Source organism: Larus michahellis, chromosome 10 (assembly GCF_964199755.1).
Source record: "Larus michahellis chromosome 10, bLarMic1.1, whole genome shotgun sequence".
NCBI classification, from domain to species: domain Eukaryota; kingdom Metazoa; phylum Chordata; class Aves; order Charadriiformes; family Laridae; genus Larus; species Larus michahellis.
In genome coordinates, this window is record NC_133905.1 from 19,776,998 (window position 1) to 19,800,071 (window position 23,074).

Sequence of the window (23,074 nt, forward strand, 5' to 3'; positions counted from 1 at the left end):
GAGGGACATTACAGTGCGGGCAGCGGGGCCCTGCGGCAGCTCGTCCCGGCCAAACCCCGGGAAGCCGCTTGGCGGCCCGCCCGCCATCGTTAGGCTTCAGGGTACACGGGCGCAGCGGGCAGGGCGACCCGAGGGGGGCCACGCCCACGCTCCCGGGCCACGCCCACACGCCGGCCACGCCCCCGCGCTTGGCCAGGGAGCGGGGAGCTCGGGGCCCGCGCTCGTCCCGTGAGGTCACTTCCGGGCCGGGCCGGAAGCGGCGGGCGCGCGGCCGGATTTGAATCGCGCAGGGCCGCGCCGGCGTTCCGGTACCGGGGGCCGCATCCCGACCGCCCCCCTCAGCGCACCCTACCCCCTCCCCACCGCCCGCCATGCCCATCCGCGCCCACTGCACTATCTGCTCCGACTTCTTCGACAACGAACGGGACGTGGCGGCCGTACCCTGCGGGCACACCTTCCACCGCACCTGGTGAGCGGCCTACCCGCCGGGGCCGTCCTGTGGCGGGGAGCGGGGTGGGTGCTCCGGGCGGCCCCGGCACCTCCCCCAGTAGGGCTGCGGGTTCTCTCAGCCGGGGCGAGCCGGCGCCCGCAGCCGTCCCGCCCAGTCGCCCCTTCCCCCGGAGGCCCCGCTGCTCCCCCCTGAGGGGGCTTTGGGCCTTCGCGGCGCTGCTGGCACCGGCCGTGACTCGGTTGCGGCGGGCACGGCCTCGTCCCGCTGTGTCACCCGTAGCGGCAGCGATTCCGCTTTGCAGGGATTTAAAAGACCTCACAAAGCTGCCGCGGGAGCCTTGGCCGCATTGTCGCTCCTCTGCCTGTGGCCCTTCCTTCTCCAGAAGGGCCGGTGCCAGCAGATTGCTCCTACACAGGGTGTTTATCTGGAAGGAGCGGTGTTAGATTATGAGTGAAGCTTCCCAGGCAATTTCATGCTTTTGCTGGAACGGTTCTGCCAGTGTTTATGTTGGAAGGGAATGGTTCTTCTGAGGAAATAAATTCTGCATGTGGGGAGGGAGCAGGCATTTGCTTTTCTCCTTGGCTAACTAACTTGGAGAGGTACCATCGCTCGCAGGTGCAATGGTCACTTCTTAACTAGCAGCACAGCTCAGGCTCGCTCTCCTCTAACAACCAACGGAGGAGGGAGAGCTTCCAAAGCTAACCTGCCAGCTCCAGATTGTTATCCTGCTCCAAAAATAAACTGTTCCGAGTGTGACGTGATGGCTTGGTTGCAAAATGCATTAGTAGCTCTCCTGGGGAGCCTGACAGGTTTGCATTCATCGTCTCGGAGCAGAGACCGGCCCCATCTCCCTCGCTCCGTAGACACATGTTTGGTGTCAGTGGCACCCTTTGGAGCTGACCAAACTGGGGATCTCTTGGCTGTTGTATCCTGATATAGCAGCTCTTGTGCTGCTCCGCGTGTGGATCCGTTCACTCCTGCAAAGCTACAGTTGTTCAAAGACTTTCTCCCAGGGAGATCTGAGCTCTGTAAAAACTCTGCCCTGGTAAAGATAAGCTCGCACGCTAAATTCAGCTGGGAATTGTCTCGGAGGCGAAGGTAGAGTGCGCCTGCTGGAACATGACGTTCCCGTTAGCTGCACCTCTGGACTAAATGTTTGCGTGTCTGTTTTTAGTTTGTAAAAAGGAGTCACCTCCTGCTGTCTCCTGGTGAGTTGGGGGGTGGCCCCTGGGAGCAGTGCTTTTGGATTTTAAGGATTTACTGTATATTTTCTTTTCCTTTCTCAGTCTCACCCAGTGGTTTGACACAGCACCAAGCCGCACCTGCCCGCAGTGCAGAATCCAGGTAAAACCGTTGTATTGTACCTCTGTACACTTTTGTATTTCTGTGGCGTGATGCTCTGCTAAGCGGCACCAAGGAGCCATAGTCTGGGCCTGTGGTGACACAAGGAAAAGGTTTGTGGTATGAAGTGGCGAGAACTTTCTCTCCCTAAAAATATCTCCCCAAAGGCTTAGAGGCTGAACTTCCCTCAGCCCCCCTTCTGATCAGGGTGTCTTCCTGCTGTCTGTATTGTAGCTTCTCTAGGAAGTGTCTCTGGGTTTTCACTGCTGTTATTTAGGCTGAGTAGGTATTGGCATGATAATAGAAAGGGCTGGAAGGGGTTAATCAGGACATGAGAGTTGCATTTCTAGAGTACCCTGCTGCTTGCCATCAGGTGAGCAGCCCATTCTGCTGCACGTGATTCTTAAAATTGAGTCCTTGCTTTGTGGCACTCAGCCCTCTGTTGAGAAAAGCAAAGGCTGGGGAGGGAAGGAGAGATGTGCTCTGCTTCTGAGACGAGAAGTCAAGGCTTGGGGACCCAGTGGCTTAATTGGGACCTGAACTTCTTTGAAGTCTCTTGTGTCACCAGCCTTGATGCCACCAGTAGGTCTTGGCGCGTAGTGTCTGCAGGAGATGTTGCCTTATGCTCAGATGTAGGTTTTTAGCCAGCTGCAGTTTGGGCTTGTTCTATGTTCGTGCTTCTTTCTTCCTCTCAAGGTCTTGGCCCTTGTTCCTTCCCTGACTTGTTGATTCCCTCTGTTCTTCACTGCCTCTTACATCTCTGGGTTACCATGGAGTTATCGCGAAATAACATCTTATGTAGCAGTAACTATGCAATTAGCTGGTGTCATGACTGTATATAATACTTAAAACACAAAGCTGTAACTGCATGGGGGAGGTGTGGAGAGCTATCAAATTCAATTACAGCACCTTCTGCCTGCAGAAAGCAGCACGTACTTCTGTCTTAGGATTTGGCATCGTGTTAGCTCAGCGTCAGCTGCTTGGGCCTTAGCTGCCAGAGAACAGACTGCGCTTGATTCAGAAATGCCTGAATCTTTCTGCTGCGGCTCAGGAGCTTGGCTGGAGTCGTGCTCCCAAAGCTGTGTTGGGGGTGAGGGGGGGTGGTGGTGTCTGCTGCTGTGCTGATGAGCCAAAGCAGAGCATCGTCACTAATGGCGTCAAGAACGTTATCTGACTCGCCTTTCATGGCCTTTTGACAAGATGGGACCTTCTCCCTCTCTGATTGTCTTCCATGTCTGTTGTGTTTCCATATCCGTGCCCATTAACCTCTTCTGTCTCCTGTGTTTAGGTCAGCAAAAGACACATCATCAATAAGTTGTTTTTTGATGTTGCCTTGGAGGAGCAGACGGCACCAGATGCAGAGACTTTGCAGGTAATTTGACTGGGTTCTTCTACTGTGTGATGCTTGAGCATCTTGGAAGTGTGGCTTGGGCTGGGCTGCTGGTTCTCTGCCAACAGCTGCTTCCTGAGCTGATGCTCATTGTGCTGTGCTCATGTTTGAGACCTGAAGCACATTAGTATCTCCTGCCTGTCTCTGTTTTCCCTCTTAGTCCTCGCCCAGTCTCAGCTGTGTTGTAAGGAAGTCTCCCTGTGGTGGCTTAGAGTTCCTACGACCAAATCTCTTGTGGTGACTCAAGAAGCCTCCTCTACTTCACTGCTTTTCCTTGTGGTTCTCACCTTACCTGGAAACCTCCTGAAGCAGCATCAAATAAACATCCAACTGCTGCTTCTCCCTTGGGTCTTGAAACCTTGGAGATGAAGCTACAAAGCTTTTCCGAAAGGCAGGAGGAGGAAACTCCCAAGTGCAATGAATTGCTGCTGGTGTCTGTGGCTCAGTTGTGCGTGAGCCCTGCTAACCTCTCTGGGGCTGCTGAAGGAAGTGTCACTTCCTCACTGCTGTGCAGGCAGGTTCATTTGCACAGACTGTAAGGAAGTGGGGCAAGGTGGTGGTAAAGTCTTGGTTCCCCAAGAGAAATTAGAAAAAGGACTGCCTGAAGCTGCACCAGTAGTGGTGGACAGTGGGCAGTGCTGAGGCTGGGTCCTTCGGGGCAGATCCTGGCTGGAGCTGGGGTGTTGGGTGATGTTCTCCAAGTGCCATCCTTAGGTGCAGAGGGCTGGAGGTGGGACAGGAAGAATGCAGAGTGGCTGTTCCATGTTCTCCTTTGTTTAGTGTGGATGAAGCATGGCTCCTTATGTCTTGGAGTTATGTGTTCCAAAAAAAAAAGTAATTGGTTGACCTTGGTATAATGGGATGCCTGTACCCTCTTGTGTTTAGAATCAGCATGTGCAGCAATTACCATAATTAGCAGTTGCCATGACAATGCTATATGTATATCGTATGTTTTTAAAATAAAGCCAGCCAGACTATAATGTCAGTAGCACTGTCATTCTCAAAGACTGCTAATAAAGAAACTGAAGGCCAAAGTATGTGTGCTGAGGAAATGAAAAAGCACCTCTGGGCACTTGAAGCTGTGTGCCCTAGAAGCAAAGCAATGGCTCGGAGCAGATAAACATTGCCTTTAGTACATATTCAGATCTGTTCTCGCAAGTGTAAATAGATGAGTGACTCAGAAATGGGTTGACTGGAGAAAATTGCCCTAGAAAAGCTTTCTGTTCCCTTTCACCCCCACCCCGGGATCTAAGATGAGTTCCCCCAGCCTTCCCCTCCAGAGCGGCTGTGCTGAAAAGCTGCTCCCTTGCTCAAGGGCAGGACTGTGGAGCCGCTTCTGCTCAACAAGCTTGATGGTAACTCATCATGCTCCTACAAAGTTTGTTGTGTGGCCACCAGAGCAACATCTAGCCCTGAGTGTGCAGTGTTCCTAATGAGAGCACTGAGGTCACTATCTGATTGGAAAGAACCAAATATTTTCTGTGTAGATCAGCATCGTTAGTTTGTATGGGTATTTACAGCCCCGTGCACTGATTTGTGTTGTTGCTGGGCGGATGCTGGTTTGTCACCAGTTCTGTGTTGTGTGCTGCATTGTTTCTGGAGGACACGGAGCATCTTAATAACATGGGCAACCATCGTGGGTGGGATTTAATGTCCAGCTAGACTGGAGTTCTGTCTGCAATGGGGTATCTGCTTCTGGCCTGGGCAGGAGTTCAGTGAAGCAGACACATAGTGGACTGCTCTCAGACTCTTTAGAAGCTGAGAAAATAATTGGTGACTTCCTCAGCCTGAAGTGATTTCACCTGAAAAAGCCCCCAAATACAGGGTTTGTTCCCAACCACTGCTTGTCCCTCGAAGAGCCTGGGCATAGAGTGGTACTCAGCTCTGTAATCAACTGGAGCTCTATCTGTGCAGCCCACAGATGTCCTGAAATGAGCAGTTGGCCTCCTGCCATGAAAAGGTTGGACTGGGGTGCAAAGGAGCGTGCTTCAGCGTGCTGAAAAGCTGAGTGCAGAGCTGTGGTCTGCTTCTCTTGGGGAGACAAGCTTGGGATGCTCTTCTGAGAACCAGTCTTATGCACCCAGTTGTAAGGAGCTCAGAAGAGCTCCCTCATAATCTGAAATGTCTTCCTGTTGTTGCAGAATTATTCACATTATCTTTTGGATAATAATTGTGTTTCATATTATTCTTTACTCTCACTTCTGCTATGAAATATTTACAAAGGAGTGCTGGGGCTGCTTTGCTTCCCATCACCAAGCATCAGTTTCATCTGAAACACTGGAGGGAACTTGGTTCCCTGGGGTAGCTGCAGACCACAGGCACAGAACACTGTGACGTGTCCAAGCGCTTCTGGGTGCTGAGCCTTGGTTTATCCTCTGTTGCTCTTAAAGATGGTCCTCAGTGATCAGAACAGTCTCCATGTGGCTGTTCCCAGAGCAGGAAGAGCGTGAGTTTTGTGGTGTAACACCTCAGTGAGGCTCATCTGGAACCTGACACTTCCAGTAGCTCATGATCCGGAGAGCTGAGAGCCCTTCTTCCAAAGGAGACTAGGAGATTTCAGCTTGTTCAGCTTGGTGAAAAGGAGACAGGAGGAGGAGAAGAATTCCTGCCTGTAAACCTGCTGGAGGCTAGAAACCTGGGGGGACAGCTGCCTGTGTGTGGTCAGGATAAACTCATTTGATCTTGGGGAAAATGCGGTCTTGTACCTCAGGCTGTCAGAGAGAGGAGAGCTTCTATGAGAGGAGTGAAAACTGGGAGCAGCCTTTAGGAGCAGAGGTGGAGGATGAGGGAGTTCAGATTAAGTTGATGAATGAGGTAATGTTACATAGCTGCCCGCAGTAGCCTGGGATTTCTTTGCTATTAGGCTAATTAGCACATCTTGTGAGCTCACTAATCGTTCCTGAATAGGACTCTGAGGAAGCTACTTCAGGATAGTTCCTGCAGCAGAGCTAATTCCATGTCAGCCCTCCAGCTGTTGTCCCCCCGGGGGCAAATCCAAGTCAGCTCTGCTAGGCTTTGCGTTGAGTCCCTTCTGCTTACTGAGCTTTACATCCCATATTCTCTTTCCTGCCTTTATTTAATCACTAGCGGAGCTTTGCTCTGGTCCTGTCAGATCCACGGTCACTGGTAGTGCTATTCTCAGCTCAGATTTGCATGTGGCTTTCTGGGTTGCACAGATTTGTGTGCTCTGCTTCAGTACTGTGTTGGCATTTTATTGTGGTTTTATTCCACTGCAGTTCCTGCCTGACTTGTTATGTGCTTTCCTCTGCAGTTCTCTAACACAGCTTTTTAAGTCATCTTCTGTTGACTCTTTCCTGTATATGTTTCTCTCTCTCACTCTGTTTCTTTTTAAAAATATACATAATATATATAGATAGCCTCTCTTTGTAACCTCTCTACATTTCCTTTGGCTATCTGCCAGCGTTCTTAAGTCATATCCCTTCATCATCTGTAATTTAAACTATGGGGCATTTGCTCCCTCTTTCTGATCCTTAATGAAGGCGTTAGAAACATTTGACCTTCCCCAGACCCTTGTGGCACCCAGGAGATGTTACATGCCCTCAGTTTGGCATGGATTGGTTTGTTGGTGATCTGTTTATGGCCATTTGACTGAGCTGTTTGCTCATATCAGCATCCCGAGCTGCAGTGAGTTTAGTGTCTGTCAGAATGCTAGCTGGTGCCTTTTGATCGTATGCTTGGTTACCTTTTCAGATGTTTGGACATGCCCTCCTGTCTCCCACCTGCACCTGATTAAAGTTCACATCAGTTCAAAGCAACCCTCAATCCGCATAGTCTGGCAACATCCCTGCCTTATTGCCTTGTTTAGGTAAAATGTTATAAAAATTGTTCCTGTCTGATTTCCTGTGTTTCCCTGAGAGCTTTCCAAAATTATTCAGCTAAAACAAGATGACTGACAGTGTGAGAAACACAAGGTTGACAAGGCTAAGACGAAACTGGGATCTTCTCTTCTCCCCCTGAAGAATGCCAGTTGGAGGTGCTCTTTGCGTTCCCTGTGATAGTACTTGCTTGTTGCTTGGTGCTTGCTGTTACCATATTCCTTTCTTAGCACCTGGATGGTGCAAATGTCCTGCCGAGAAACCTCTCAGGTCCTTTTAAGATCTGGCGAAAGCTCCACTGCAAGGTGTTTCCTAATCGTGTTTTCTGTGTTGTGTTTCAGAATGAACTGGACAAGGTGAAGGCTCAGCTCTCCACGAAAGGTGAGTTCCAGCTGCCTGCGGGCGACCAGCAGCCTGCGATCGGTGGGTCCTCGGCTCTGTCTGTGCTAGGTGCTTTGTCCAGCCCTGAGGAACCCCTACGCAGAGCCCATCTCTCTCTGAAGCCAAGGGAATGGTGCAGGCTGCAAACTGTTTTGCTGGAGATTTTTCCAAAGCGAGACCACCTAAAGCTGTATAAAGCTTCTATGACAGAGCCAGAGTCCGCAGCCTGGCCCAGTTCTGCTGTAATTGGGGAGCGCTCTGCAAGTTTAGAGACATAGATGCAATTTTTTTGCCCCGGTTCCTAATCACAAGCTACAAAAGCGTAGCACAGCCATATCTGGAGCAGGGTTGCTGAAAGCAAAACCCTTGGTTTGCTCACTGGGAAATTCACAGCTGTACATGGCAAAGGTTTGTTCCTTCTAACAGATGAGGGGGTAAAAGTGGTGCCCAAAAGCAGCAGTGGGAGGGCTTTGGATTTGTTTGGCTGTTGCAGTGCCACATGTGTCGCGCAAAGAGCAGACGGAGTTCAGTGTGTGCGTTTCCATCTTCCCATCTTTAATTTTAGAGGATGTTTGAGGGAGGCAGGAAAAGCAAAAGCCCTGGAGACTTGTCGATGGGTTTTAAGCATCGTCTGTAGGCAGCCTGTCATCAGAACATGAGTCATGAGCAGCGAAAGGAAAATGTCAGTCTGAGTGACAGAAATCCAAAGACACACTAGCAGAAGGGAAGAAAAAAAAAAATCTAAAGAATGCTGGGGGCTCACCCACGCCCTGAGAGTCGTCTTTCCTCTGCCTTCCCTGCGTGCACGAGACAGACATGAATAGCCAGTAGATTGAGGATTCAATCCTTAGCCTGAGAGCAGAATTGGATGGTCTGCACGTCTCTATTCTGAGGCCTGTTCTCTTGCCAGCTTGGTTGAGTTTAGTGACTTGGTAGAGCGCCAGATCTTCTGGGGAAGGTGGCTGGGATTCTTGCTAGGATGTTATCCAAGAAAAACTGCTCGAAGGCCTGCTCGTCTTCTCGGCTTCTGGTGAGTAGAGGTTGGATTTGACATTCCCTGTCCCATTCTTTGTTCATATTGGAAACGAGAAGCTCCTTCCCACCTCCTGCCTCTTTTGCTGTGGGCACTCTGCTCTCTGGTGGTTCTTGTGTATAAATTCTTTGCTTAAAGATGTGGTCTGTGCTGTGTGCTGTAGAGGAGCTGTGTAATTGCCAGTCTCTGATCAGCTTGCAAATGGCTCTAGAGGTGCGGAGCTACGCGTAGACCCAGCAGGCACTGTGGGAGGCACTCCGAATGAGCTGAAAACTCATTCCTGCAGCACGGGGAGGCTTGACTCCTGCCATCTGCCTCTGGGCAACTGGGAACGGAGGAGGGGGAAGCCCTAACTCTCTTGGTGGATGTGGAGTCCCTGCAAATGCCAAGGGAACATCTCCAGGCTGTGCTGCCTCAGAGGAAGGGTTATTCAGATCAATGGAGAAAAAATGCTGTACTCAGAAATCTGTGTTTCCCTAGCCACCTGCGTGCCTCTGCTGGGATATGTTCCTCTCTTCTTCCCCAGTCCCATGTGGCTCTTTTACTGTCTGATCGAGCAGTGAAGCTGCACTGCAGGTCATGCTTCCGTGGGACATGGTGGCAAATTTGAAACTGGATTGCTTGTAAGGAGAAACAGCTTTTTGGAAGGGCTCTGACTGTCTCTCCACTATCGTCAGGCTGGAGCCACGGACAATTTTAGCAAAGGCAGAAGATGCTGAGCTGAAGACTCCACCCTGCTCTCAGTGGGGTTAGATGAAGGGGGGTTGCTACTTTCCCTCATTGCCCAGCTGCTTCGAGCTTTCCAGTGGCGCTAGCTGTTCCATGCTCAGGTCTGTCAGCTCCTGATGGTGGTGGCTGCTCTGTGAGCTGTTCTTCCCTTCTCTTGACAAAACAAATTGAAATCTGGTGTTGTTTTCCATCCCCTTCTCTCTGGTGGTCAGAGGCACGTGCTTTGTTCCTGGATTGCTTTTCTGGGGAAGGGACAGGAGGATTCAAAGGTTTTGTGACCTGCAAAAAGTGGGTGCTCTGGGGAATCTACTTAAGCTGTCGCATCTTCCGCAAAGTCCCCAGAGCCCAGCAGAGCTCTGCTTTACTGCCTCTTGCCCTTCGATGTAGGTGCTGTGGTGAGGGTAGTTGCAGCAGCGTGGTGACGCAGCAGCGTGGTGGATCGCTGTACGCAGCCGCCCGACAGCCCCCGAAGGGCTTCCCCGCTTGTAAGGTTCCATGTGGAGTGGCTGAGCTCAGGACTCTGCTCTCCAGCTCTGCGGCAGCTCAGTGTAACTCAAGAGAGATGTTTTCTTTGTGGAAGCCTGGCTTTGAGAGCATGCAAGAGTTAAGATGCATCAGCTTAATGCTAGCGGGGCTGGCGCTGGAAAGCTATTAAAGGGAACTTGTTATCTTTAGTGAAGAAAATCTTGAAGCCTGCTGGCACTGGGAGAAGCAATTGCTCAGTACAGACCCTGGTGCAGACAGCACTTAGGGAAATGGCTCTCTACAGGAACGGCCAACTTCTTGCAGCCTGGAGCCTGAGACTGCAAGCAGTGTCTGTTTGTTGTGCTCCTGCTGCTGTGGGGCAGCTGAAGTCTGGGTTACCGAGTCATAACCTTTTTCTTTTTTTCTTTTCCAGAGAAAGAAAAGCGGGAATGCCAGGCAGTTGTGGATGGGCTGAGGGACACACTGGATGTGCGCAATGCCACAATAGAATCGCTCCAGAAGGTGCTGGGAGAGACAGAGATGCTGTGCTCCTCTCTCAAGGTACCTTTCCCATCCCTGGCAGGACTTTGGCACTAACCATTGTACAGTTGGTGTTAGTTTTGTTGAAGGTCTCTGCAAGCCCTGCTAATAAAGAGATTGCGCTGGTGGGAGTTTGGATCTAGTGCCTTGAGACTCCTGTCTCCTTCATCTCTGAATGACAGAAGGGCAGTGTAGCTGGGTTTTTGTGTTGGGTTTATTAACCTGAAGCAAGTGGTGTCGCTGGTCTTGAGGTCTTGAGTGCACTCCACCCCAGGCGTGATTCAGAGGCATAAAAGCCAGGGCCTGTGTTTTGCATACGAGTGGCTGCAGGCTCAAGGCAGAGGTGGCTGAAATGGGGGAGAGACGCCAGCCCAGCCTTGGGGGATGCTGGCTGAGCCTTGCTAATGAAGTGGTACTGCTGATCATAAAGGTAGCAGCATGAACCAAGAGTGGGAACTGGCCCCAGCGCTCCATTGCCGAAACACCGGCTCCCCGTGGTAGAATGTTCTTCTGAAATGGGTTTAGACCAGGCGGGATTCAAGGAAAATTAGTTTCTTGGTTTGATTGGAGGAGAAATCAAACTGAAATATGTGGAGGGGGAGTTGCAAGCTTCAGCTGAGTGGGATTTGATCCAGCTAACTCTCCTGTCTTTGTTCTGTTGCCAGGGCTTTCCTTCGGTTAGGTTAGTAATGTGTGAAGTCCAGGGATCAAATATTCCTGTTGTGTTTCAGCGTGCAGTGACTCAGTGTGTAGTCATGTACTATGCGTAAACAGCAAGTGGAAGATGGTAAGAGCAGGAGCTGCTTTGTTGGGATGTCTTGTAGTGAGCAGAGTGACTTTGCCTTGGCGGTGGGCTGGGATGGGCAGTCTCCTCTGTGTGAAGATGACGTGCTGGTCACAAGAAGATGGGGTTCAGGCAGGTGGGGTTGTGAGCTGCAGGCTGAAAGGCAGGGTAGGGGTCAACTGCAGTTCCCAAGATCTCTGCCCCTTGGGCTACGGGTCCAACCCAAGAGCCTAAACTGCATCGTGTTCCTTGACCTCCAAGGTCAAGTGGCCCAGGGAGAGCTTATAGATGGGTTGTGGGGTCGTCTTGCAGCTGGGCTCTTCCTGAGAGGAACCAGTCCAGGAGGTCTGCCTGACATTAGCAACGTGGTGCTGTCACAGGGCAGAAGGAGAGATATAGTAAGGAATTAATGCCAGACAGGTCTTGCTGTGAGCCAGCACAATGTTTTTTTCCCTGACCATGGGTTTATATCCAATCTGCTTGGGTGCAAAGGTGGCCTGGGTCTGTGCCATGCCAGACATGCTCCTGGGATCCCAGGTCTACCAGTGGCAGGATACTTTTGATGCTCCCTGCTCCTGCAGAAACAATTGTCACAGTGGAAGCTGGTATTTGCTGCTCAACTCAACATCTCTGTGCTTGGCTTTCCTGCCTTGGCACCTCAGGAGGAGGCTCTGTGGTTATCTTGCCTGTTGCAAAACCTTCTGTGTGTGGTTAAGTCCTTTTAATGAAAGCTAGGCAGGGCAGAAGGATTAGGGACCTGGAGGTATCTTTTCTGTGGTGTACGAGGTTTCCAAGCTGAATGCCAAGCGCTGTCTTATACTTCATCATTAAAGATTAAAGCACTAAACTTCTGCAGTGAAAATACAAGCTTAACTAGCTGTGACGCAGGTCAAGCCCACAGGCTGTGGGCCGTTCTTGTCTTCTGCTGGCACTGTCAGCTGCTGCTGAACCTTTGTGTGAGAATTTGCTGCTGTTTCAGGCCGTCTGAGGCAAGGGACTCTGCTCCAACCTGGTACAAAACACTGCTTTGGGGATCTGAAGTGTAGAGGGCTCTGGTTAGGAAGAGCCAAAGCTGGGCTCTGCCTAAGCAAGAGTAACATGTGAACCTGCAACGCTGTCCCTCTGCAAAGTCCCAGCAGTTTCACAGCTGTTTCGTTTCTGTGGTAGGAAGCAGATAAAATCCTTTCACTTCTGCATGGAAGGGAGCTTTATGAGGTGATGGTCTTTGGTGAGGCCTCTCCCTGGAGTTAGCACTGTGCTTAAACCAGGCCCAGAGCCTTTTGAAGGCGCTGTGTGAGGTGCCCAGGCACACACAAACCTAGACAAGGCAGATGCATTGGAACGGTGCTAAATCAGGCCAGCTTTCCCCTGTCCTCTGCCACACTGCAGATCTGTGCTTTTTCAGCTCAGCTGAGGTTCTCTGTTACTGCTGCCTGCTGCTGGAAAGCCTGGAAAGGTGATGGCTGCAATCGGCTTGCAGCCTTTCCAGGCAGGTGAGAGAAGTGCTGGGTAGGTGTCTGGTTTGGCTGAGGTCTCCCGGAAGAGACCCACTCAGCATTCCTATTTCTGCTTTAAGCAGCTAATAGCAAGGAGAATTGGGAGGCTAAAGGAAAAGAGATCAGCTGTGCATGGAGGAGAAAGCAATAGCAAGGTTTGCTTGCCGTGGACTCCCTTGCTTTTGAAAAACAAATTGTTGCTGTAGACGGGGTACTGCACAGCCCCACAAACGCTCGCAGCAGAAAGGAGGCTGCGACGCAGCTTCAGCACCAGACTCATCTTGCGATTAGCACTGAGACCCTGCTGCGCTTGCAAGGAGCAGAGCTAGGGGTGCAGCGGGGAGGGAGCTAAACTCTCCGTAATCCTGGGCTGCTGAGGTGGTGATAGCATTAAGAGCCAATGTATGCTCCCAGCTGCCCGCAGTGCGCATAAGCCAGGATGTTTCTCTAACAATCCCTGGAGCCTTCCTAACAGTCTGTGTGTGCTTGCTTCTCTGCAGAAGCAGATGAAATTCCTGGAGCAGCAGCAGGAGGATAACAGAAGTTCAAAGGAAGAGGCCCGCCGTCTGCGAAACAAGCTGAGAAGCATGGAGCGGTGAGATCCCAGCCTCTCCCTGGGCCTTGCGGTCTGGGCTGCATGCTTCTCCGCTCCTCAGGGAGGGAGGGCTCCTGCAGTGCCTGCTGCAACATCCACCTCCACGTGCTTGGTCATTTTACCCCATAAGGTTGGAAACTGCTGCATTAGCAGGCCTGCTCTTGCCCCTGCTATGTTTCCAGGTGGCTGCTCTCCCTAAACAGCAGTAAGGCATGGTACTGTGTGCAGACTGGCCTCAACTCCAGTGCTCCCAGCATGGCTATGTGCTGTTCCTGTTATCAGGAGACACTGGGGCAGAGCCCAGGAACGGTGTCAGCTATAGGGCCCAAGAGCTGGGACGTTGTCCCCATGTGCAGTATGTGGGTATGGCTGCCCCTTCTCTAGTCTGTCCATGTAGTGTTACTCTTCCCTAGCAAAAAGCCCTGCTTGTGGTGGGGCAGTTGTCTCTCTCTTCCCCGCCATGGCATCCAGAGTGCCTGCAGTGGGAGCTTAGGCTGCACCGGTTCGTTGGAGGGAAGCAGGGCTCCAATCTCTTTCCCAGCTCTGTTTGTGACTCATGAGCTGAAGGTACTTCTTTTTTTGTGCAGGATTGAGCTGTTGCTTCAGAGCCAGCGCCCCGAAGTGGAGGAGATGATCAGAGAGATGGGAGTTGGGCAGGCAGCAGTGGAACAGCTTGCGATCTACTGTGTCTCGCTGAAAAAGTAGGTGCTACAGGCTTGGGGCTGGCTGGCTTCTAGTGTCCTGGGTGTGCCCAGGGAGACCCCTCTGCTGAGTACCAGCAGGCACAACAGGCTCTGTGGGGCTCTTGCTGCCTGTTTGGGCCTCCACTGGGTTTTGACTGACAGATCCTGGGGACCTAGATTGGAGCTTGTCACACTGAACTGTTCCTGTTGTCACTGTAGTGACATGTGTGTCACCATGGGAACTGTCTCCAGAGTTGTCAGTGCACCTATAAGGTGATGATGATTATTCCTTCTCTTCTCTCACGCCTGGGGGAAAATGAGTGGATGGGGGGCTCCAGGTTGTACCCTCTGCTGCATTGCACTGTGCAGCTGTGGGCTCAAGCACTCTCTGGCAAGGCGAATCTGCAGTGCTGCCCTCCCCTACCTAGAAATCCATCTGGTCCTGCTGGGCAAAACCCACAGCTTCTTTGGGTCCCTTCTGATGGCAGCTGAATAATTGCAGCTTTGATACAAAGCTGTAATGAGGCAAGTGTCCCTGTGGCGTAATTGGGAATGAATGCGCATGGCCAATAGTGTGAAGTCTCTGAAAAGTCACTTAAAGCAAAGTCCTGTATTTGCTTCCAGCATGGAGGCTGCTCTGTTGTCTGTCTTTTCCACTGGCAACTGTAATGTCTCTGGATCTGGTTTCCATTTTGCTGGTGAAATCTGTTCAGACCCTGTTCTCAGGCATGGTATCCCATGCAGATTTTCTTCCCCATGGTATAGCAATATGTTTGACACACTGTTGGTCAGTTTTGGTACACTCATCTCTGTTCCCTTAAGGGCTTTATGTCTCCTGGGTTTTCTCCGGTGGCTCTGCAGTTCCAGAGCTTCAAATTAAGAGGCATGGGTTGTCTCTGAGAAGTTCTAGCTCAATCCCATTGTAAACACAGCGTAACTCTTCTGGTCTCTGCAGGGAATATGAAAACTTGAAGGAGGCTCGGAAGATCTCTAGTGAGATGACAGAGAAGCTGAAGAAGGAGCTGTTTTCTGTCAATAACAAGGTAAAGGGAGAGTGCGAGTCGTCAGGGTGACATCTGGTCTGTAGATCCCCGTCAATAACTGTGTCCCAAACCCTCTGCAGTGACCCCCTCCCATGCTGAGCCCTGCTTGAGTGGTACAGGTGGTGTGGAAGTGTCAGGCTGGGGCTTCTGGGTCAGGGTGTGATGCTGCGGTGAGCGAGCAGCTCATGGGCTGTTGTCAGGAGTGCAGTCTCTGGGGACACTGGTGGGGCAGCATATGCAGAGCCAGACAGTTTGGCAGGGAGCCTGGACTGCAAAGCAGTGGGCTCTGGAAGCAGCACTACCTTCATCCTGCCACACTGCTGAGCATGAGCTAGTTCCTGCTGCAGAATCGGGCCCCTAGGAAAGGTGGGAAGGGGTTTAGAGCTAGCACCAGTTGAGTAGGGCTTAGCCCTGACTTGACACAACCACAATCACGCCCAGCCTTGTGCCTTCAGCCAACCGAACCAACTCCTGTGTGATGCTGGGCCCAGGCAGGAGAGGTCCCCGAGGTGTGGAGAGGACGTGGAGAGGACGTGCAGGTGGCTCTGCACCGAGTCTGCCTGGGCTGGTCCTGACCTGGCGCAGAGCTTGGAGCTGCTGACTTGCCTCTGTTGCTGTGCTCCCCCTGCTCCAGGCCTGGCTGGGCTCTCTTAGCTCAGGTCGGGGATTGCTTTCTGTCAGTTTTGGTAGCAAGTCCCCATGAAAAATGTGTGTGTAGCCTTGCTCTCCGAGGCGCAGGTGTTCCCTGGGGCAGGCCCGTGTCCAAGCTCACAAAGTGAGAGTCTGTGGGTGGATTTGGCCTACTTTTGTTAGCTGGCCATAGCTCTTGTGGTCCCCTCAAATGGAGGAGGAGGTCCTCAGGTTGCTGTGCTGCTCCCCGAGTGAGTTAACCCCCTACACGAGGTGCTGCTGCTGGAATCGGCCTGCTTCGGCTTGAGTCAGTGCCAAACTGCAATCACCGGCTCGGGTCAGGAGGATGCGAGTCAGTGCACTCAAGGCTCCGGGCTCGGCTGATGTAAAGCTGACTGTACCGACACTTTGTGGTCTGGCTCAGACTCCTGAACCCACACAAGTCTCTGATGTGGTAGCAGTCCACTCCTCGACCCCCTGCTCCTGGCACGCTTGCCTGTTGAATCAGGCTTGTCCGTGTGCCAGTACTGCTGATGCACAACCATCCCCTAGCCTGTGGTTTTTAATTCCTGTGCTCTGGGGTCCTTCAGGAATTCAGAATGCAGTCACCGAACGTTAGAGCAGGGAAAAGCCGTCACCATCAGGCATAAATGCTCGGGAAATGCTATAGAAAGGTTTGTGTTGGGCAAGCAGCCCTGGAGATCCCTCTGCAGGCAGCTTGAGGAAGTGGGCAGGCAATTCCATTGCTCTGATACAGGAGAGATTGGTCAGAGACTGCCACAGGAAAACTGAGCTCTGGAACGGGAAAGTAGCATGTGCCGCAGGGCATACTGCTTTCATGGGGGATCCGCAGTCTCTCTTACCTACAGTGTTATAACCAGCACTCTGCTGTTTGGGGGCGCTTTATTCTGCAGCTGCAGAAAACGGTTTCAGAGTTGGAGAAGACAAACGAGGAGTTAAAAAGCACCCAGAAGGATCTGAAGAATGCGGACAAGGAGATATTGGTGAGAATACCATTCCTCGATCTGCAGTAACTGGCAGCTGGCCACGGCCTGCAGCTGCAAAGCCAGGAGTTATGCTGGCTCTTGTTCAGTGACTAGGTTACCGAGTCCACCTTACCTCTCTTATCGGCCCCACCTCTGAGCTCCACCTGAGGCTGATTTATGAAAAAAGGACAAAGTATACACTACTAAATCTTTCCTTATCTTGTGGTCTGCTTCCCCTCCTCCCTCCAGAGTTTGAAGAAGAAGATAGACATCCTGCAGGATACTCTGAAGGTCCCATCTGTAACCAGAGAGACACTCAGTCGACTTGTCTTTGAAAGGTTAGTGAAGTGCCTCCTTGGATACAGGCCGAGGATGGAGATGGCAGGTCCAAAGTAAGAGTTGACAGTTTAACTAGCTGGGAAGGCAGAGACGTGATAGTCTGTCAGGCACTGCAGTAGCATGGTTGTCTTGTTGCTTGTATCCTATTTTGGGTGTTTTCTTCTTGCTGACAAGATGGTGTTTGGTTTGCCTGGAAAAAGTGTGTGTTGCAGGGTTTGGGTCAGGAAGGGGTGGATGAATGGGCTAGGTTTTGAGAAACTCTTTGTCACTGTGTCCTGACAGGGAAGTACCCCTAAAGCTGCTCTTCTGGTTGCCTCAGAGTTGGTCTTTTAGCAAGCGTGTGCTGGCACATGGGGACTGGAGATCTTTGCCAGGCAGAGGAACCTAGCCTGAAAAAGGGCATTTTTCACATTCTTACCAAACTCTTTCTACTGAGGAGCTTGTGCTATTACTGAAGTGCAGCAAGCTGGGCTGTGTACACAGGGCAGCAGTGTGCCACTGTTTCCCTGGGCTCAGGGTGCTGCTGTTATAGCACAGGACATCCGAGGGTGAACAGTAGTTTGGGACATTGACTACAGACTCTGGGATTTGGATTGTCCTTTCTGTGACTTGTAAGCAGAAGGGGGCTCTGGTCCTGGTCCCACTGCTGTCTGGCAACTCAACCATGTAGCGCGTAGCTCTGTCTTCCTCTCGTTGGCTGGGTGGCAGGCGGTGGCCTCCTGATGGCTGACACTTTGCGTGGCCTTGCAGCCCCACTCCTGTGGAACTGCGGCACCCGAAGCTCCACTGCCCAGTCCACAGTGATGAGATCAATCTGGATGCCACTTTTGATGTGGACACCCCTGAGCATCAGCCCTGCAGATCGCTCTTCAACCCTGCAAAAAGGCAGAAGCTGGATAAAAAGCCGTGAGTTTTCCCTCTTTCTGCTTCTAAAAGAGATCAAAGTCTCTTTTCTTTGAAAGTTGCTGTGTGAGATCAGATAGCTCTCCAGCTGCCTGATGTCGTGCTGCAAGTTTTGCCGTCATTTGCTTGGCCTTGTCTGTCCTTGCCAGCTGCACTTGAACAATAAATCTCTGCTGATTTGCTCCTTGTGCTTCTTACAGGCCTCCTGTGGTAAATCTGGCAAAGAAAGTTTTGAAGGAAACGGTGGAGGTAAGAGGACTAATCTTGATTTCTGTATCACCTCTTTGATTCTGCTGTTATTATTAACAGCTTGGGATAAGGGACCCATTTTCCCCATGCGGGAGACTCTGTGACCGTAGAGAGGCCCATCTATAGAACCACAGCACATCCTTCAAAGTGCTTTGCTTGACAGTCTCCTAGAAACACTCTATTGCTGCCTCAGGCCTCCTGGAATTGGGCAGGAGAGGGAAGATGGAGACCCACGTGCTTCTTGCTGATTATCCTGCCTCAAATGCGCTTGGCAAACAGGAGGTGGGGCTGACCGCAAGGGCTGTGGGGTCAGCAAAGGGGGCTGTTCTCCCAGGCTTGCGGAGTGCAGTGTCCTGCCTCCCAGGTGCCGTTCCACATGAGCCGCAGTGGGAGGTTTGAAGCTGCTGTTCTTTGGCTTGACATGTGGTACAGCAGTAACTATTACCCTAAATAGCTGTCTGCGTTATTAGTGCTCCCCGTATGTGGACTAAATTCAGCAGATCATGCTGGTTAAAGGGCTTTTCTCATTATTTTGTGGGACAGAACTGGGCAGATGATCTGGAGGCTGATGCTCTTAAAGGACTCCTGCCAACATACATCAGGAACTCTGTTCTCGCCAAGAAGCCATCTTCGGGTAGCTTGCTGGGTCCCCACAAGAACACAGGCACTGTAAGTATGACTGTCCAGTTGGTGAGCTTGTTGAGGGCTGGCACTGCACACCTCTGTCCTGAAGTGACCCTACAGGACAAAGCAAATGAGGCTTTTACCTTCCCACATACAGCATGTGGAAAATAAATCTTGGAGCATGAACCTGGCTACTTCCCAGTCCTGCAGAGCTCCAGGGATGACAGATGCTCATTCCCTTCCTGGCAGCAGGTTAAATTAAATGGCTGTCCATGTCCCATTTCTCCACCTCCTTGGAGCCTGGGGTGTTTTCCTCTTATCCCTCAGTCCTAGTGACAAAATCCTAAGCCTTCTTGCTTCATGGAAGGCTTGGCTTGCTTCCGTAAGTGCCCAAGATACCCAAACTTTCCTAATAACCTTGGGTCTGTCTTATTTACAAAGGTGAGGGATTAACACAAGTACTGAGTGTTTCCAGGTGCTTGTAACCCCTACCCAGAACCTGTGGCCTGTAATGCTCCTGCTTCCCCATAACCAACACGAGCAGAGGTAGCCAAGGCTCTGTGCTGCTGCTCCAGGCTCATTTCTTTCTCTCTTCTAGGTGAGGATGGGGTATGATGGCTTGGGCGGCAGAACAAAGTTCATACAGCCTGTATCCTTTCCTGCAGCTTGCCTGGCAGTAGTGATGCTGTGGGAACCTCGTGTCTGTTCCTCCTCTTCAGTTTCAGGCATCTTGGGGAGTCCTGCCCCCCAGTCAACAAAAAATGAGCTAGGACCCTCAAGGAACCGTTAATTTCTCTCTGTCTGATTCTAAACAAGTCTGAGCTCAGCAAAGGCGTGAAGGACCTGAACTTGCTGAGAGCATTATCAGAGGTGGCTCATTCAGAGAAGAGATTCAACTAGAAATCGGTACAAATTGCAGGGATTGCCTGTGCCTGTGGGATCTCTGAGCAGCAGTGTAGCGCAGCTTTTTCCTGGCCACATGTCTGCCAGCCCGCGCAGCCGAAGCCTTCGTTCCTGTGGGACGCTGCTGCTCGGCCGTGCCTGCCCTGCAGCAGGTGAGGAGCGGGTGGGCCGAGCTCACCCAGTGCGTGGGGAGCTGCTCTGACTCCCACTCCTCACGCAGGAGCAGCGTCCCCTCCCCTGGGGGGGCTGCCCCTCACCTGCCTTCCTCAGGCAGTACTGTCAGAGGGGTGTGTGGTAGGTACTCTGGCTCTGACACCACTGTGGCTCCCGGTGTTGGTTTTGAGGGTTTTTTTGCTCTTTGTAGAAAATCAGGAAGCTGAAGCAGAGCAGAAGGGATCAGCTTGGGTGGTGGGACCAGCTGGGAAGCTGTGGGCTGCTGCTCTTGTGGCCTCGCTGTGGAGGGGTGGAGGTACCTAATGCAGGGAGATGCTGGAGCCAGGTCTCTGGGGCCAGATGTGCCCCTGCTGCTCGCCTGAGGTGAATGGAGAAGGTGGGCAACCGTCCCAGCGCTGCCCCTCGCGCATGGCTGATAGAGGGAGCAGCTCACTTGTCTAAGCCGGTGTGCTGGTTTGGGTAACCCTGCAGTTCTGCTAGCCTGGCCTGCTCCTGCCTTTCAGTGCTGCAGCGAGTGGCTGGGCAAGACCTTTTACACTTCAGAGACACAGAAGTGGCAAAAACTAAATGTCTCTGAAGACTTGTATGATGCCATGTGAGTTACAGGACTGTCTGCTCCAAGGGCTCTTGTCTTGGGGTTGTTCTGCCTTGGGAGGCTGCAGGCTCTGGCTGCTGTGCCTTTCCTTGCACAGGGGAGGTCTTGAAGCTCTGTTAGAGCTTCAGTACTGTTTTGTGTGCAAGAGGATAGGAGAGGTAGCATTGAAGCATTTGGGGTAGCATTTGGGGGTTGGATTAGGTGACCTTTAAAGGTCCCTTCCAACCCAACACACTCTATGATTCTGTAGAAGTGGGAAGCATCCCTTGATTCGTGGGACAGGAGCACATCTGAGCTCTGCTGTTGTGGGTAGGGGGCAAAGCCTGCACGAGTTTTTTCTTTGGCTGTAAACGTATGTCTGGGTCCCAGGTCTGCGGTTCAGGCTGGTCTGCAGCAGGTATTGGGTCACTTGCATCCTCAGGGCATTGCTCTGTACCTTCCTTGACAGTTTTACCTTCAGACAAACCTGTCAGAAATCCGTCCGTTAGCAGTGAGGAGCAAGAAGAAGAATGTCTCCAGGCCAGCGTCTGCAGCTCCCTCCGCATCTTCCTCCAGCAGCAGCCAAGCCAGACTGGACAGTTTCCTGCAGTGACAGCCCCTGCCTTCCCGGGGAGCGGCCGTGCAGGGCGGCCGCAGGGCAGGGCACGCTCGCCCAGGGCCCGGCACAGAGCAACACGCAACCACTGCTGTGCAGCGTGGGTGAGATGAGCTGGCCTGGGGAGAATCCTGGCCTTGCAGCAAGCTGACAGGAGACCAAGCCTCCGGCTAATGCTTGGACTGGTTTACCCCCCTCATTTTACCTATTTTTGTGCAGAATAAACAGGGTTTTCTTACCTTCCTGCTCAGAGCTCTGCTGTTGGGCGCTCTGACATCAGGTAGAACTGCACTTCTTGGATGCAGCTGCAAGCGAGAGGTGTGGAAACGGTACCTGGGACGTCAGTCTGGAGCAAGAACCGGGAGAAGGGACCTGGACCAGCTCTGTGCCTGGTGTAAATAGTTCCAAGAAAGTTTCCTGGAGGAAGAAGTGTGCACAGGGCAGAGCGGCCCTGGCCTGCGTGGCTGCAGGGTGGCTGTATGTTCACCATCAAATCGATCACTTTCCCTTTGCTTCAGGCCTGCGTGGGTTGGGGAGACCCACAAGTCTGACCTGGGGGCGGTTCTGCCTTGCCCTGGTCTGGGCCGTGAATTCCACTGTGTTTTTGCTGACCTGGGGAGGAGGGTGTCGGGGGTGACCCCCTGCCCTGCTTGGAAACGAAGGTCGATGTGCTGATGCAACCTCTGTTCTTGGCATGTGTTGGTGTGAAACTTTGTTTGTATGAATTTCTAATTTTTTAAATGAGGTTGCAGGGTGCTTTGTTCTTTTGAAACTGGTTTGCTTAGTGATTTGAGGGTTTGGAACGGCCTGAAGAAGTGCTGGAGAAGGGCTCCCTTCAGGGGTGGCAGGGAGACTGAACCTGTTTGGGGTTCCTCAGCCAAAGACGTGGGGCAGGAGCTCACTGGTCTCCTCTTGCCCCACGGTTGAAGCAGAGCTGTTCAAGTTGCTCAGAGAAGACTTGGTGAGGTACCTCGCTACGGCACTCTACTGCACGAGTTTGTGATGGTTCCCATTTCCAGCCGCTTCAGGCTGAAAGCCTCAGTACCTGCGCTGGCTAAAAACATGTCTTTAGGGAATAAAATACCCGGCCGTGCACACTTGTTAACACAGCGTGGTTTCCTCCCTGTTGCAGCTCGGGCGCTGAGCACGGGGGTGATGGGTGCGCCTCACCCTTTGGTGCCAGCTCCCAGGAGATGGGTCTCTGCTGCAGGGAAGGGCTGTGGGGGGTGAAGCCGTGATGAAAGTGGTGCCGATCCCCAGGGCAGTGGGTGAGGCCAGTCGTAGAATCATAGACTGGGCTGGGTTGGAAGGGACCTCTAAAGGCCATCTAGGCCAACCCCCCTGCGGGCAGCAGAGACATCTTCAAATAGATCAGGTTGCTCAGAGCCTCATCCAGCCTGGCCTTGAATATCTCCAGGGATGGGGCCTCCACCACCTCTCTGGGCAACCTGTTCCACCGCCTCACCACCCTCGTTGTACAGAACTTGTTCCTAATGTCTAATCTAAACCCGCCCTGCACTAGTTTAAAACCATTGCCCCCCGATGCCTGCAGAAGATGGGCCGTGTCTTGCCTGTATCACTTGGGGCTGACTGCTGACCAGCGTGGAATGGGGTGGAGAGTCCAAAGGATCATGAAAAGAGGGTTCAGAGGGATGGAAAACAATCTTGGGGGGGAAGAGAGGGGGGGCTTGATCAAGCAGAGTTAATTTTGGAGCAGAGAAGCCTGGAGAGGCTCCACAGGGACCATTTTCCTGACCCCTGGCATGGTGTGCTCTTCAAGGTTAGGTACCTGCATGTGTAAAAAAAGTGATGAATTTACTCTAGATCTCTCTGGCCTGAAGCACATTTGGGGAGACCCTTCTAAGAAGGCGGCAGGACACCTCTGGGGACGTGGCTGCGGAGGGACGTGGGCTTCTGCGTTGGGGTGCTGGAGGGGAGAGTCCATCTCAGCCTGCGGTGGAGGCGTGGAGAAGGGCTTTTGGGGGTCTCCTGCTCTAGGCCTGCTTTGGGGACCTGTCAGAGACGAAGGGGGAGCTATTTGTGCCTGCTCGAGCCCCCCCTGTCCTCTGCTCGAGCCACGCCATTGCTTTAATCTGATCTCTATTTGGAAATAAACTCGTCCTGGGGTCAAAAGTTCTGTGGTGAGCAAAGGAGCTTCATTTTGGTGTCACTCGCTGTTGGCCCTGCCCGCTGCCTGCCTGGGCGCTGTCTCCCGCACTCTCCCAAGCTGGCATGGCCTGAGCCGCTTTCCTGGGATTTGGCACCAAGGCTGGTTTGAGGCAGGACTGTCGGCTGCTGGCCGCCGAGTT

General features: G+C 52.3%; 1 protein-coding gene across 1 annotated transcript; it reads left to right on the top strand.

The window, feature by feature from the left end:
- Positions 1 to 190: 190 nt before the first annotated feature.
- TRAIP (TRAF interacting protein) lies at positions 191 to 22,902 on the top strand. Its single transcript, XM_074602425.1, has 15 exons — positions 191 to 469; positions 1,738 to 1,795; positions 3,081 to 3,164; positions 7,360 to 7,399; positions 10,060 to 10,187; positions 12,947 to 13,041; positions 13,629 to 13,742; positions 14,680 to 14,767; positions 16,312 to 16,401; positions 16,633 to 16,721; positions 17,473 to 17,628; positions 17,826 to 17,874; positions 18,418 to 18,543; positions 19,097 to 19,147; positions 20,631 to 22,902. Exons 1-15 carry the CDS (start codon positions 372 to 374, stop codon positions 20,760 to 20,762), a joined length of 1,398 nt encoding a protein of 465 aa, XP_074458526.1. The 5' UTR covers positions 191 to 371; the 3' UTR covers positions 20,763 to 22,902.
- The last annotated feature ends 172 nt before the right edge of the window (positions 22,903 to 23,074 follow it).

Excerpts from the sequence above, each read along its gene's own strand:
- TRAIP (XM_074602425.1), top strand. The coding sequence starts at position 372 with ATGCCCATCCGCGCCCACTGCACTATCTGCTCCGACTTCTTCGACAAC. Across the intron at positions 17,875-18,417 it reads TTTTGAAGGAAACGGTGGAG|AACTGGGCAGATGATCTGGA; the intron begins GTAAGAGGACTA and ends TTTGTGGGACAG. Across the intron at positions 19,148-20,630 it reads GAACAAAGTTCATACAGCCT|ACAAACCTGTCAGAAATCCG; the intron begins GTATCCTTTCCT and ends TTTTACCTTCAG.